Raw genomic sequence first — 15,134 nt, 5'->3', positions numbered from 1 at the left:
TTACATCATCTCCAGAAACGTCCTGAAAAGGTAATAAATACACGCGCACTGCTCTTACACAATTATTGTGCATAAATAAATGATGAGAATAACATTCAGAGAGAACCAACACCGTAATCTGTGCCATGTGCAGCTGATTAAATATGAACGCTGAGAGGTGAGAAACAATAAACAAAAGTAATCTGACACTTTGAGCATAGCATGACCACATCTTACACACACACACACACCACACACACACACACACACCACTCAAAAATATCATCATTTTCCTGACTGATGAGTGCAATGTCAGGGTTGGAAGATAAACAAGAAGGACAAGGACATGGAGAGGCTTTGTGTAATCCCCTGCCTCTGATTAGACCATGATGACATCGTAGGAGGTGACGTAAAGACTGAAGGCTCATTCAGTCATCTCCATGTCATGTTTCTCTCAGATGTTAAACTGGACCCTGACATATCATACACTAACTGTACACTTTTAATTATTATATATTATCAGATGGGTCTTTATATATACAGTATATATTATATATTTTTTGCAGGTTGGTCCTGAAATTTCTCTCACTAACCTGCAACTTTCGCAGTCTGAGTCCTTCATGTGAAAACTGCGTAGCGACCACCGAGACCACCTGGTGCGCGGAGAGGAACGCCGAGATGGAGGCAGGAGGAAAGAAGCAGAGTTATTTGCCAATTCCTTAACAAGCCCCTCCCCTTCTACCCTGACAGGTGAGAGGTTCCTCCCCTTCATCTTCTCGCTCTTCTTGCTCCTGGACCTGTCCCCATCTCCCAGGTTGTCCTCCTGGTGAGCTCGGGTTCTGCGTTTCTTGCCTATTGCGTCCCAATTCCGGCGCCGGTGAGAAAGCGGGCTCGGTGACGGAGACCAGGAGTCGTTATCTGATGACGGTGGGAGGATGTTCAGCATGGGGATGGGAATGGAGTCAGCCATTGAGCTCGAGTGTGCGAATAAATCCTGGTTTAGTTCATAGAGCGTGATGACTACACTGCTTGGCTTTTAAAACAAAATCCTGATCCACGTTTTCGAAGTCAGTTTCAAAACACACTCGATTACGAGGCATCTTTGGGTCATTGCTTGCAAAATCTGTGGTTTCCCTGGACATGCTGCAACCTCACACACATACGACTCTTTACTTCGCTGTTTATTCATTTAATGAGACTCATTTATCATTCAGAAATCTCCAAATCTTCATCATCTCACATGCTGCGCTCTTGACGACGACGACGAGTAAAGTCCTGAGGAAAGGAGAAACTCCATTTGTTTGCAAATAAATCATCTTTTCCTTTTCTTAAATGATTGTAAGATAATAAACACAAAGTTGTATTGATTTTACTGCATGAAAGCAGTGACCCAGACCCCTGATCAGCCGACAGAACTCCGGATGATCACAATAATCCTGCTGTTTTCTTTACTACCGCATGTCTAACATGTCAAGTTATTTATTCAATTATTATTTATTACTAATTAACACACCGACATGTTTTAAAAGAAAGAATAAATGCACATTTCTGTGTCATCGTACACAACCCCCTGACCCACACACACATACACACACACACACACACACAAAAGTAATTCACATGTTGTAAAGCAGCAGTGCTGGAGCAGTTGTGTTCAGTCAGAACTGGAACTTGTGTGTCATATCGTCATATGGTTTAGTGTTAAAGTGCAGCTTTAAAAAACAAATAAACAACACGGCTTCAGAATACCAAACACCATCAACAACACCAAACAAAGTTCAGTACAAACTAACTCTCTATTCACACAGACACACACAGACACACACACACACTATACACATATTTACACACCACATTGCTGATTTGTGACTGATGTTAATGCGCGAGGTCTACGTTACTGAAACAGCTCATACACAGGGACTGGTATGCAGGACCCTTTGTGTGTGTGTGTGTGTGTGTGTGTGTGTGTGTGTGTGTGTGTGTTTGCGTGTGTGTGTGTGTTTGCAAAACATGGATCTTCAGTTCACTTCTGTTTACACACCGATCCAATTATTACAGTCATAAACCCCCTGGAACAATCTCCAGGCGTTATAACACCTTTATACACCGTCATAAACACGACTGAGTGACTACACAAGCTGACAGGAATTTTGTCACAAAAAACGGAAATTAAAGAAAACTAATTCACTAATTCTTGCACCTTTTATAAATTCATTACACTCTCCAGGACAAGGGAAATCCCTCTAAATATCACAGGTAAGGTGAGATTTCTGTTAGACATGCTGTAAGGGTTTATTACACACACACACACACACACACACACACACACACACACACACACACACACACACACACAAACACACACACACTAATAAACACACACACACACACACACACACACACAAATAAGCACACACACACACACACACACACACACACACACACACATAAACATGCTAAATATTAAGGGTTTATCTCTCACACACACACACACACACACACACACACACACACACACACACACACACACACACGTAAACATGCTAAATATCAAGGGTTTATTACACACACACACTCACACACACACACACAAATGCTGTAAGGGTTTATTCCACAAACATACACACAAACATACACACACACACACACACACACACACACACACACACACACGTACATATGCTAATAAACAAAGGTTTATTACACACACACACACACACACACGTAAACATGCTAAATATTAAGGGTTTATTCCACACACACACACACACACACACACACTAATAAACACTGGTTTATAAACAGAGGTTTATTCCACATACACACACACACACACACACACACATACACACACACAAACACACACACACACACACTAATAAACACTGGTTTATAAACCGAGGTTTATTCCACATACACACACACACACACACACATACACACACAAACACACACACACAAACACACACACACACACACACACACACACACACACACACACACACACACACACACACACTAATAAACACTGGTTTATAAGCAGAAGTTTATTCCACACTTCCTACCTCCCGTTAGATGAATGAGCCCCGTGTCCATGATCCTGCTCGGCTTCATAAACTCTGCGTTGTGTGATGGGATTAAAATCCACTTTATCACAGGAACACATGAGCATCACTAACTAACTAACTAACTAACTAACTAACTACACTCCCTTTAGCTTAGCACAGCTAACAGGCTAATATCTAATACTATCTTTTACATAAAACTATTTCTAGACTAAAAGTTTTCTCTCTTTAACCAAAGCAGCCGTTCAATAAAACAATAAAAGTCCTTTCATTCGCAGTGCACGAAAATATATTAAAACATAAAATTAAACATTATAGACGATTGTTGTTACTTTTAGCAGCGTCACTAATCACCATAATTACCTCAGACAACTAGCAGTAATAACACTAGTTAGCTGGTTAGCTGTTAGCTAGTTTAGGCTAAATAATAAGAAATAAAATAAAATAAAAAGCCGTAAGGTTAACTATTTACATTAAACAGGAAAATAACTTTACTGTTTATTTATAAGTAATCTTTAAAATACACATAAAATAATAAAACTTCTTATTTCTTAGCTAAATAATACACAAAGCAATATAGCATCGATATGCAGGGTCTCTGATCAAGTAGAACAAAAGTTCAACACTGACGGGGGAAACAGACAGTAATGCAGAATATTTACAGCGCTCATCGAGGCTCAGTAACGACTCAGATTACAAGTATTACTATTTACTGTATTTAAAGTCCACAACCTTTCTAGGTAAACGTTGAAATGTGAAATATATGCTTTGTTTCTCAGAAGAATAATTACACAACACCCCTTTCTGTCCCAACTTTATGGTACAGTCGAGTACGTGAACGCGGAGAGAAAAAGTAACGGGTGTTCCTTAGAGCCATGCGCGTGCACGAGACGACAGCAAGGGAAAAGGGCCATTGTGCAATGTGCATTTTTACCTTCTAATATACACGGATTTTAGTTTTATTTTATATTTATTATATCATATGATTAATTTACAGTCAAAGGAAGTTATATTTTCACATTTGTAACGGCAACATGGCTGATAATTAGAGTTTTATTACTTGTTAGGAACCAAAATAAAGGGATAAAACTCAAGAAATCATGCAGATAACAGGCAGATAATATAGTTATATAATCTTATAGTCTTATAGTTTATGTCTATGTTATAATTATCAGCACGTTTCAAGACCAAACATTTATTTAAATTCATTTCATAGCATTAAGTTATAACTGTTGATACACAGCTAATAGTTTTACACTGACATTTCTTTATTTTATGCCGTCATTCTGCACTTAACACTTTTATTTTATTTATATTTGTCACATTTAGAATGCTATAAAATGTTTCTTTTCAACCCAGTAAATATTGTTGCAGTACATGCATGCAAACCACACACACACACACACACACACACACACACACACACACACACACACACACACACACACACACTTGTTACCATTCCATGTGAAGCCTGTACACATATAAATATTTATCATTTTTAGTTGTATAAAGTTCAGTTTTTCAACTTGCAAATCTGTTGCAACTGAACATCAGACACACGTATTGAACAGAAACCTGTCCGTTAGCTAACAAAATGTTCATAGAAATCGAAATAGAATAAATTACTAGCTATAACTATGAATTTAAAAAAGATGGCTGCTTCATGTTAGATTTTATTTAGCTAGATTTTAAACCCCAATGTCGTGATGAAGTGAAATGTTGTTGATAAGAAAAAAAAAAAACAACACAATGAAGTAAATAATGAAGTTGTTTGGTTTGGCTATGTAAGCTCTAACCTCCTGCCTGAGGCTGATCAGCACTGGGTCACCGTGTTTTATTAGAAATGTTGGAATAAAAATATCAACGTACACTCTCAGAAAAAGGCTCTACATTCTACCTTTAATTGTCGTTGTGGTGTTCCATCAATCTCACATCCTTCCTACCGTTAGTATGTGTGTTACAGTGGGAAATGTGGACGTAGTGAACCTTAAAAAAGATTTAAAGCATACAAATAAAACACAAATTAGAGTATGAGAGCAGAAAGGTAGAGGAGGTACACCTGAGGACACCACCCCAGGACAGTTCAAAGTAGAGTTTAATGCCCTTTTCTCTGAGAGTGTAGACTGTAAACATTCAAATGTGGACCATATTGATTCTGATAGGGATCTAAATCAGTCCACATTTTGTTTTACCTCCAACCAGCAATTTAATCACAGTCATAACAGTTCATAAGAGAAGTGCTTGGACCCCTTAATAAACATTTCTCAATAACAAAAAAATAACCACATGGTCTTGACTCACAGAACAGTCTGATTTTAAACAGAGATCGGACTCCTGATGTCCTCATGCTTCTCTCTTCTCTGGATTTAATGCAGTGTGTTATTGCCTCAGGTTGCTTGGACTCGTACCAGAGTGCCACAGGAGCCATGTGCAAATGCAGACTGGACTAAATATAGGCCTAAGCACTATGTGAGAGGAGACGTGTGTGTGTGTGTGTGTGTGTGTGTCCGTGTGTGTCCTCGTGTGATTATTTGCATGCACACTTCGTGTGTAAAGCACATTTTATTAACCTTGTTCTCAACTGACTCGTCCTTGTTCTGGTGCTCACTGCTCCATGTTCTCACTCTGACAGCGAGCATCAGTTCATTGGAAACTAAAACAAAGTTGGAGCGATGACCTTCTGGAAAGTTTTCTTCTAATATTTACCCAGTCTGTACATCAGTGTGTCTCGATCTTTCAGGAAGGTGACTCAGTGAGCTCATGCACAAATATCAGCAATTAGAAGGTTTGTTAAAAAAAACAAAACAACTCCAGGTTTCTGTGAATTTAAAAAGAGTCTGAGGTGAGAAACACCAGCTGATGCAAATCACCTGGTTTTACATCAACAGCAGGGTGTGTGGTGTTACGTCCAGCTCTGAGAATCAGTCCAGATTAACTCGGACAGCTTTAGTGATTTATTTTCTCACAGCTTTAACATCCAGAACGCCTGTTTGTACCTTGTGGAACAAATATGGAGACAGAGACATTTATTAAATAGTTATAGTTCATATGAACATTAAATAAACACTATGAAGTAAATAAAGTATTTAAATGTCCTGCTGGAGTCTGATGTTTCTGGTTAATGTGCACTGAGATGTTGTTAATGAGTGGTAAATAAATGATGCAGGAGTTTTCACACTCACTAAAAGGCCGTGTTCGTGTTTATAGTTTAGATTTTTAAATTGTTTTCAGTGAGAATCTATAACACAAAGTCGACTTGTTTGTAAAACGAGTCTTTCATTAGAATTCAGTGTGAAAGCTGATTTGCATCAGACCGCATGATGTTCTGATCTCAGTACACGTACAAGTCTGATGATCTTCCTGGAGAAGTATAATATTTTGCTTCAGTGTTTTGAATATCGATTTTCGTTTTCTCATTACACAGGAGTCATAGATATTCAGTGAGTCAGATCATAAAAGAGTCGAATCTTTTGGCTCCCCTAACTATTGGCTCCCTAACTATTTTCTCTAGCAAAATACTTCCTGCAAAAGTAAGTCATGTCAGAGATACATGAAAAACATGTGATGTGCTTTAATACATAAATTAATATAAAACCTCCAAAATTTTTTAGATCCATTTAAAGTAATGAATAATTTTTTGCTTGTCTTTTTAAGGGATAACACTTTGCAGCTACAGTAAACAAAACAAACATATTAACATTTTAAGTATGAAATATTACATTATATATATATATATATATATATATATATATATATATATATATATATATATATATATATATATATATATATAATGTTAATGTCTAAATTGATGTTTAGAATTGATGTAAATTCGTTCACAGACCCCATGAACAATCCCCCCTCACACCAGCAGTGGGCGACCTTGTGCACTAGTTTCTGGTTTTCACTTGTTGAGCTTTTGTTGATGCCACATTGCCTTTGTTGTCTTATAATCTTTCTTTATGTATTATTAATTATTCATTTTAATACTTTGTAAATCTCCATTGCATCTGTCTTCACCTTTTGTAACTCTCTCAACAGCTCATATACACATTCAGGTAGAAAACTAGAATAAAGTGCATGTTCCATCCACCCAGCCTGTGTACACATGAAAGTTTTTATTTTATATACATATAAATATGTGTATATATATACACCGGCTTCTTGTACAGCTTCAGAATGACAAGCCTTTCAGCCTTCTTCTCTCGACTTGGCCTCAGATTCAAGTATCTCCCATGTTCCTATTTAAATGTTAACTGTGGAGAGAGACCAGAGCACAAAGTCAGAGTCTGAGCTTAATCCAGTGTAGAGCAGAAAGTGTTCTGTTCATGCAGCCGACCCTCAGACTTGTGCTGTAGGAAATAAGCCCCAGTTCAGACATGAAATTCTACCTGTGGTCTGTTTGTTCCCTCAACAGCTCTTGAGTCCTTTTCTGTTCCACGTGACAACACCTCTGACAATAAAGCAGGGCATGTTTACTGAGCTCAGTGTACTGGATTTGGTCTACAGACCGGGATGTGAAATCAGATTCAACAGGGTGTGAATAAATATCCAGTGTAAACATGATCCTGGACTTCACTGGTCTTTATGGAACATGTTTGTCTTCAGTGGAAGTGATGAGTCTCCTCTGTCTCTTTCTCTCTTTCTCTGATGCTCTCAGTTTATTTCATTTCAGTGACCTATAGACTATAAACCAATATCAAACCTCCTCTTTATCTCCAAGATCCTTGGACAGGTTGTAGCTCAGCAGTTATGTTCAGACCTACATAGGAATAATATTTATGTAATGTATCAGTCAGGATTTCGGCCTCATCATAGCACAGAGACAGCGCTGGTTAAAGTGGTAAATGTCCTGTTACTGGTCTCTGATCAGGGTTGTGTCTCTTTACTGGTGTTACTGGATCTTAGTGCAGCTTTTGATACCATTGACCATGTTATTTTACTTGATAAGCACTGACAAACAAGACAGTGCAGGACAAGACAAACAAGACAGTGCAGGACAAGACAAACAAGACAGTGCAGGACAAGACAAACTAGACAGTGCAGGACAAGACAAACAAGACAGTGCAGGACAAATGACAGTGCAGACATAAAGTAACAAGACAATACAAAAAGTACAAAAAATGCAATACACAAAACACAGTAAACAGTAACAGAAACAGCGCCGACCGACTGGTGTGTGTGTATGTGTATACTGTGTGTGTATATACTGTGTGTGTACTGTGTGTGTATACTGTGTGTGTATACTGTGTGTATATACTGTGTGTACTGTGTGTGTATACTGTGTGTATATATTGTGTGTATACTGTGTGTATACTGTGTGTGTATACTGTGTGTATATACTGTGTGTATACTGTGTGTGTATACTGTGTGTACTGTGTGTGTATACTGTGTGTGTATACTGTGTGTGTATACTGTGTGTATATATTGTGTGTATACTGTGTGTATACTGTGTGTGTATACTGTGTGTATATACTGTGTGTATACTGTGTGTGTGTATACTGTGTGTACTGTGTGTGTATACTGTGTGTGTATACTGTGTGTATACTGTGTGTGTATACTGTGTGTGTATATACTGTGTGTGTATACTGTGTGTATACTGTGTGTGTGTATACTGTGTGTGTATACTGAATGTTCACACAATATTTGATGCAGTAACATTAGAACACAGTTCCTTAGCAGCAGGTCCTTTGGATTATAAATAGAGTTGTGCAAAAAACAGCAAATGACTACATATTGTATAGTATGTGTGTAATGGCTGAGATATTGTACAGTATGTGCAAAAACAGCAGAAAAGTGTGAAAAACAGTGTGTGTGTTTTGTGTGTGTCTGTGCAGTCCATACAGATGATGTGTGTGTGTATGTTGTGCTCAGTATAGTTCAGTTATTGAGAAGTCTGATGGCTTGTGGTAAGAAACTGTTACGCAGTCTGGTCCTGAGGGCCTGAATGCTTCGGTACCTTTTTCCAGACGCAGGAGGGTGAAGAGTGTGTGTGAGGGGTGTGTGGGGTGAAGAGTGTGTGTGAGGGGTGTGTGGGGTCATCGACAATGCTGTTGGCTTTGCGGATGCAGCGTGTGGTGTAAGTGTCCATGATAGAGGGAAGAGAGACCCCAATGATCTTCTCCGCTGTCCTCACTATCCGCTGCAGGGTTTTGCGATCCGAGATCGTACAGTTCCCAAACCAGACAGTGATGCAGCTGCTCAGGATGCTCTCAATGGTCCTCCTGTAGAACATGGTCAGGATGGGGGGAGGGAGATGTGCCTTTCTCAGCCTTCGGGGGAAGTAGAGACGCTGCTGGGCTTTCTTGGTGATGGCGCTGGTGTTGAGTGACCAGGTGAAGTTCTCCGCTAGATGAACACCAAGAAATTTACTGACTACAGAAGGTCCTCGACCTACATCAGAGATCCTACAGCGCGATGTGAAGCTCACATAAATAATACCACAATGTTAGCCTTCTTTATCTCAGTAATATTACTAAGATCAGAAATATGATGTCATGACATGATGCAGAAACACTAGGTCATGCATTTGTTACCTCTAGGTTGGATTATTGTAATACTTTACTGTCTGGATGTTCAGTAGGAGCAGAAACAAGCTCCAGTTAGTCCAGAACACAGCAGCTAGAGTCCTAACTAGAACCAGGAGATATGAACACATCACCTCTATCTTATCCTCACTGTATTGGCTTACAGTCAAGTTTCACACTGATTATAAAACACTATTATTCACCTATAAAGCACTTAATGGTCTCACACCACAGAACATGAGAGATCTTTTGTTATTTATGATCACGCCTGCTCCGATCAAAAGGTGCAGGATATTTGTTGGTACCTCAAGTACTAAAGTCTCCAGCAGGGGGCGGAGCTTTTTCTTACAGAGCACCACAGTTATGGAACAGACTTCCAATTAGTGTTTGGGACTCAGACACAGTCTCTTCTCAGTAGCTTTTCTTAGGTAAAGGAGCAGATCTGGAGTGAACTGGGATGTCTGGATGTTGTCTCCTCACCACCCTCACATGTCTCTCGGGTTTACAGACTGTGGAGCTGTGAGACGCTTTACATCCCAAGTGTCACCTTCTGGCTCTAGCCTTTTAGTTATGATGTCATAGCTAGTCTTGATGAAGTCCCTGTCTGCACTTTGCACATAATTTACATTGTCCATCACCTGATTACAATCATAGATAATGTTTTTATTTTTTCTCTAACTTTAAAAGTCTTATTATGTTTCCGTACTTCTGTAAAGCTGCTTTGAGACATTGTGAATCGTTAAAAACGTGATACAAATAAACTGAACTGACACGATGAAGGATAATGAATGGTATTGTTCCGATATCACTTCCTGTTGTACCACATTCTTGTATAGTGAATATTTTCATCCTCACTTAATGTTTCAACACATGTAGTGGACGTTTCCTCTCGACTCCACAGGACCTTTATTCAATTCGTGTCCCGGAAATCATTAGGAGCGAGAGTCAACGTCATCTTTTCCTTGTTGGTCTCTTGACCATTCTGTTCTGAGATGCGTGTCTTTACGAGACACAAACGATAACACCTTTCTAATTAATAATAATCTAAACAGGACGTGTTTGACCAAATGGAAAGGCATTTAACTGTCCACATCGAGGAAGAGCTAAATGACGGTGAATCGCATTTGCTTTAGACAGAGAGTTCTGCGCTCCATTAGCGACTGTTAGCCGATTGTTGTGTTTGTCGTGTTAGCATTAGCATTAGCACTTCGGTTCATTTCAAGGTCATAGTTTAGTGATCTTGCAGGATGGAACAGCGCTAGCACACACTTTATTCCTCAGATGTGATGAATTTTATGTTTGTTTATTTATTTATTTTTCAGGCAGTTGCTGGTCAGCTGTTTGCTCTGTGATCCACAGATTTGGAGCTTGGGCCTGGCAGCAGCTCAGCGACACGTTCAGTCATTCAGGTCCTTGTTTTTAACTTTGTTTTAAATATAAAAGTAAAGAGTAAAGCAGAGTTACTCTATTTTGGTATAATACTATAACTAATAATAATAATAATAATATAGTATATACGATATACATCTATTATATATTAATATATTAATAGGCCATCAACCCTCCCCGCTCCAGGGGCACTGTATCATAGCTGCCCCTGCACTCTGACCCCAACCTCCTCAGTTGGGGTATGTGAAGAAAAGAATTCCACTGTAATGTACATGTGGTGATAATTAAGGCTTCTATGCCCCTTCTATAAAGAAGAGGAAGAAGAATGCAATTTTAATATCATTTAAATTTAATAAAAATGTTTCTTGTTAGGGGCCACGGTGACTTAGTGGTTTGACTCACACCTCCAGGGTTGGGGGTTCGATTCCCACCTCCGCCTTGTGTGTGTGGAGTTTGCATGTTCTCCCCGTGCCTCGGGGGTTTCCTCCCGGTACTCCGGTTTCCTCCCCCGGTCCAAAGACATGCATGGTAGGTTGATTGGCATCTCTGGGAAATTGTCCGTAGTGTGTGTGTGTGTGAGTGAATGAGAGTGTGTGTGTGCCCTGTGATGGGTTGGCACTCCGTCCAGGGTGTATCCTGCCTCGATGCCCGATGACGCCTGAGATAGGCACAGGCTCCCCGTGACCCGAGAAGTTCAGATAAGCGGTAGGAAACGAATGAGAGAGAGTGAGTTTCTTGTTAGTAAAACATGATCACATTATTTACAACATGTCAGCTATGTTTTAAATTATTAATCATAGTAAATATATCATTAGTTAATGTTCTTTTTTCTAAATAATCATTAGAATAAAGTGTTCATGAGGTGCGTGTGCTGTGTTAAGTGTTGAGTGAAACTCTGATGTGACGTGTGTGTGTGTGTGTGTGTGTGTGTGTGTGTGTGTGTGTGTGTGTGTGTGTGTGTGTGTGTGTGTGTGTTAAAGGTGTTAATGTGTCGGTGGAGGAGACTGAACCAGTGCAGCTCCAGAGCTCAGTGCATCCGTTCTTCCCGGAGTACAGACGACGAGAGAGATGAGGTCTCAGCCGGTCCCCGTTCCACACCTATATGTGAAAAGCTGCTGTTTGTGGATGAAGCTCTGTGGCTCTCCAATCAGGCAGCTCATAAAAAAGGCATTCTGAATCTTATGGTCCTCAATACACCAATAATAGTGCTGGGCAATGATTACATGTTTAATTGTGCTTAATCACAGTAATGTTCTGTGATTAATCGCAATTAATCACATTGTTATGCACAGAATTTAATACTGAGTACTGTTACATGATCAAAAGTGCAATAACATTGATTTGTAAGCTCTTAAATCGAATAAGGTGCTTTTTACAGAAGTATTCGCTTTATATAGTAGAAGTTAAAATATTTAGTTTAAAGGTGAGGTCTCCGTTGTTTGAAAGCCAATGTTGTCACATAAAATCACCAAAACAAACACGCCCCTAACCCAAACGGGTCCCACCCCTGTATCGATAGCTCCGCCCACACATACGTACGTAACCCAGGTGACTAACAGAAAGAAACGTGTCTTTATCATAGCTGAAGGGAAGAACAATACGATTGTAGATAAACAAACAAGCAAAAATGCCACACAAGCATAATGATGTAAAGGACAAAGGCATATATTAGTTCTGTGTAACAAAGCAAAACCAACGTTACTCACCTATCGAGAAGGAAAAAAGCGCCTCGGCGTCTTAAGTAAAGTCGGCCACATATTCACAGGTCGGAGTTTCCCGAGTCGATAACTCCTGAGCTAAACGCTGTTACTACACAAAACGCGGTTGTAGCTGCCTCTCTACATTACTACGATAGAAAAGAGGTGTTATTTGTGTAGTAACAGCGTTTAGCTCAGGAGTTATTGACTCGGGAAACTCCGACCTGTGAATATGTGGCCAACTTCCTGCTCCTTCAGTTCTCTCCAGCGCTGGAAAGCTGATCCTATATTAACACGTCCTACTTCTTGTCCTTATCATAAGCCTTTCTTCTCTTTCTTTCTTTGTTTTTATCCTCCATGTCGATGTTAAAACCGCTTTCTGCTAACGTCACACATGCGCACTGAACACTCTCTCCGCACATATCAACAAGCCCCGCCCCTTTCTGCTCATTGGCTACACGTTTGTTTTGTTTTTGTTTTGATTTTTGTTTATTATTCAGCCCGACTCAGTTTTCTGAAGCATTTCTCAAAAATCGGAGACCCCACCTTTAAATCTCACCAAAGCAAAGCTATTGACGCCGTGTGTTACAGATAAACAAGTTATGCTCAGAGTCTCGATCATATCTTTATAACACAAACCTTCTGAGCAACAGCAAGTTCATTTATAATTATTTTTAAATCTTTTTTTTTCCAGGTACCAACACTGTAAAAGACTTCGGTACCTTCCTCCTTTTTAATGTCCCCACTAGTTCTTTTATATTGAATGTAATGTGTTGTTGTTGTTGTTGTTGTTGTTGTTGTTGTTGTTGTTGATTTCTTGTTGTTAAATGATAAAGGAAATGAAATATGAAATGTTTAATATTCTTTTAGACCAATTATCTACAACCACAACCATCGTTTGTTGGCTTGGAAACGTGTCTGTTATGATATTATACACAACACGACATAAAAGAAAACTAATTCAGGCTTAAATACAAGATGCCATGAGAAAAAGAATCATTTTAATGAGAGAAATTTACGTTAATAGGCTTTTAATCAAAGATATGAACCATCTTCACACCCATGATTTTAGAGCTGTGTGAAAGTGTGTGATGTGTGTGTGTGTTTGTATGTGTTTGTTTGTGTGTTTGTGTTTGTGTGTGTGTTTGTGTATTTGTGTTTGTGTGTGTGTTTGTGTATTTGTGTTTGTATGTGTGTGTGTGTGTGTGTTTGTGTTTGTATGTGTGTGTGTGTGTGTGTGTGTGTGTGTGTGTGTGTGTGTGTGTGTGTGTGTGTGTTTGTATGTGTGAGTTTGTGTGTGTGTTTGTGTGTGTGTGTGTGTGTGTGTATGTGTGTGTGTCTGTGTGCGTGTGTGTGTGTGTGTATGTGTGCGTGTGTGTGTGTGCGTGTGTGTGTGTGTGTATGTGTGCGTGTGTGTGTTTGTGTGTGTGTGTGTGTGTGTGTTTGTGTGGGTGTGTATGTGTGCGTGTGTGTGTGTGTGTGTGTGTGTGTGTGTGTGCGTGTGTGAGTGTGTTTGTGTGTGTGTGTGTGTGTGTGTGTGTGTGTGTGTGTGTGTGTGTGTTTGTTTACTCCAGCATGTAAATTCCCTGTTGTTTTTTCTCTGTCTTGTTTTCTGCCAAGTTTAAACTCAGACCTGTGGTATTCTGTGGTATTCTGTAGTATTCTGTAGTATTCTGACTCATGGTGAGTCTGGTGGGCGAGTCAGTTTCTCTCTTCTGGTCTCAGTTCTATAAAGAACAACACACACATTTTATTAACATTTAAAACCTTTTCTTATAGTTTGGGATTAAGGTGATATTTATGTCAACACGGTGACATCTTTACACACAGGAACACAGAAAAGTTTCTATAAAGAAAAAGATCCTTTAAAAACAGTAAATACTGTGAGGTTTGAGGAACATCTGCTCACGTGAACATGACAATAATATGAGACACACAGACAACAGACCTGAACGTGGCTTCAATTCATAAATCTGTAAAATTCCATCCTGTTCCTGATCAGAACCATCAGCACCATCAGAACCATCAGCACCATCAGAACCATCAGCACCATCAGAACCATCAGCACCATCAGCACCATCAGAACCATCAGAACCATCAGCACCATCAGCACCATCAGAACCATCAGCACCATCAGAACCATCAGCACCATCAGAACCATCAGCACTGTCTGATTAAACACATCAGCACAGAGCAGCGCTGGACTCATAGCTTCAACTGGGGTCATAAATACGATTTACCCTGAAGCCACTTTCTGTGCTGCACAGGCCTGTGTTTCATCTTCTACATCAGTCAGAAGAAGGAATGAACTTTCAATGGACGTCTGATCTGAGCAGTGTGAGCGTCTGGGCGTCTGATCTGAGCAATGTGAGCGTCTGGACGTCTGATCTGAGCTGTGTGAGCGTCTGGGCGTCTGATCTGAGCTGTGTGAGCGTCTGGGCATCTGATCTGAGCTGTGTGAGCGTCTGGGCGTC

At 39.7% G+C, this 15,134-nt stretch overlaps 1 protein-coding gene across 4 annotated transcripts in view; it reads right to left on the bottom strand.

Moving 5' to 3' along the window:
* gramd1a (GRAM domain containing 1A) overlaps positions 1-5,369 on the bottom strand; it is a 22,326-nt gene extending 16,957 nt beyond the window's left edge. Inside the window, exons 1-2 of one of the 4 annotated variants that reach the window (XM_047808479.1) lie at positions 5,349-5,369; positions 573-1,254 (exon numbers count right to left, since the gene is read on the bottom strand). In XM_047808479.1, the coding sequence (XP_047664435.1) occupies positions 573-949 (377 nt within the window). In that variant the 5' untranslated portion in view covers positions 950-1,254; positions 5,349-5,369. Of the gene's footprint in view, positions 1-572; positions 1,255-3,044; positions 3,651-5,348 lie in introns of those variants that run through there. The other 3 variants (XM_047808481.1, XM_047808480.1, XM_047808482.1) reach the window with 3 other exon arrangements.
* Between the last annotated feature and the right edge of the window lie 9,765 nt (positions 5,370-15,134).

This window comes from Tachysurus fulvidraco, chromosome 25 (genome assembly GCF_022655615.1).
Source record: "Tachysurus fulvidraco isolate hzauxx_2018 chromosome 25, HZAU_PFXX_2.0, whole genome shotgun sequence".
Classification (NCBI taxonomy): Eukaryota; Metazoa; Chordata; class Actinopteri; order Siluriformes; family Bagridae; genus Tachysurus; species Tachysurus fulvidraco.
Note: the sequence above shows the minus strand (reverse complement) of the source record. Positions and strands in the feature narration are given on the sequence as shown.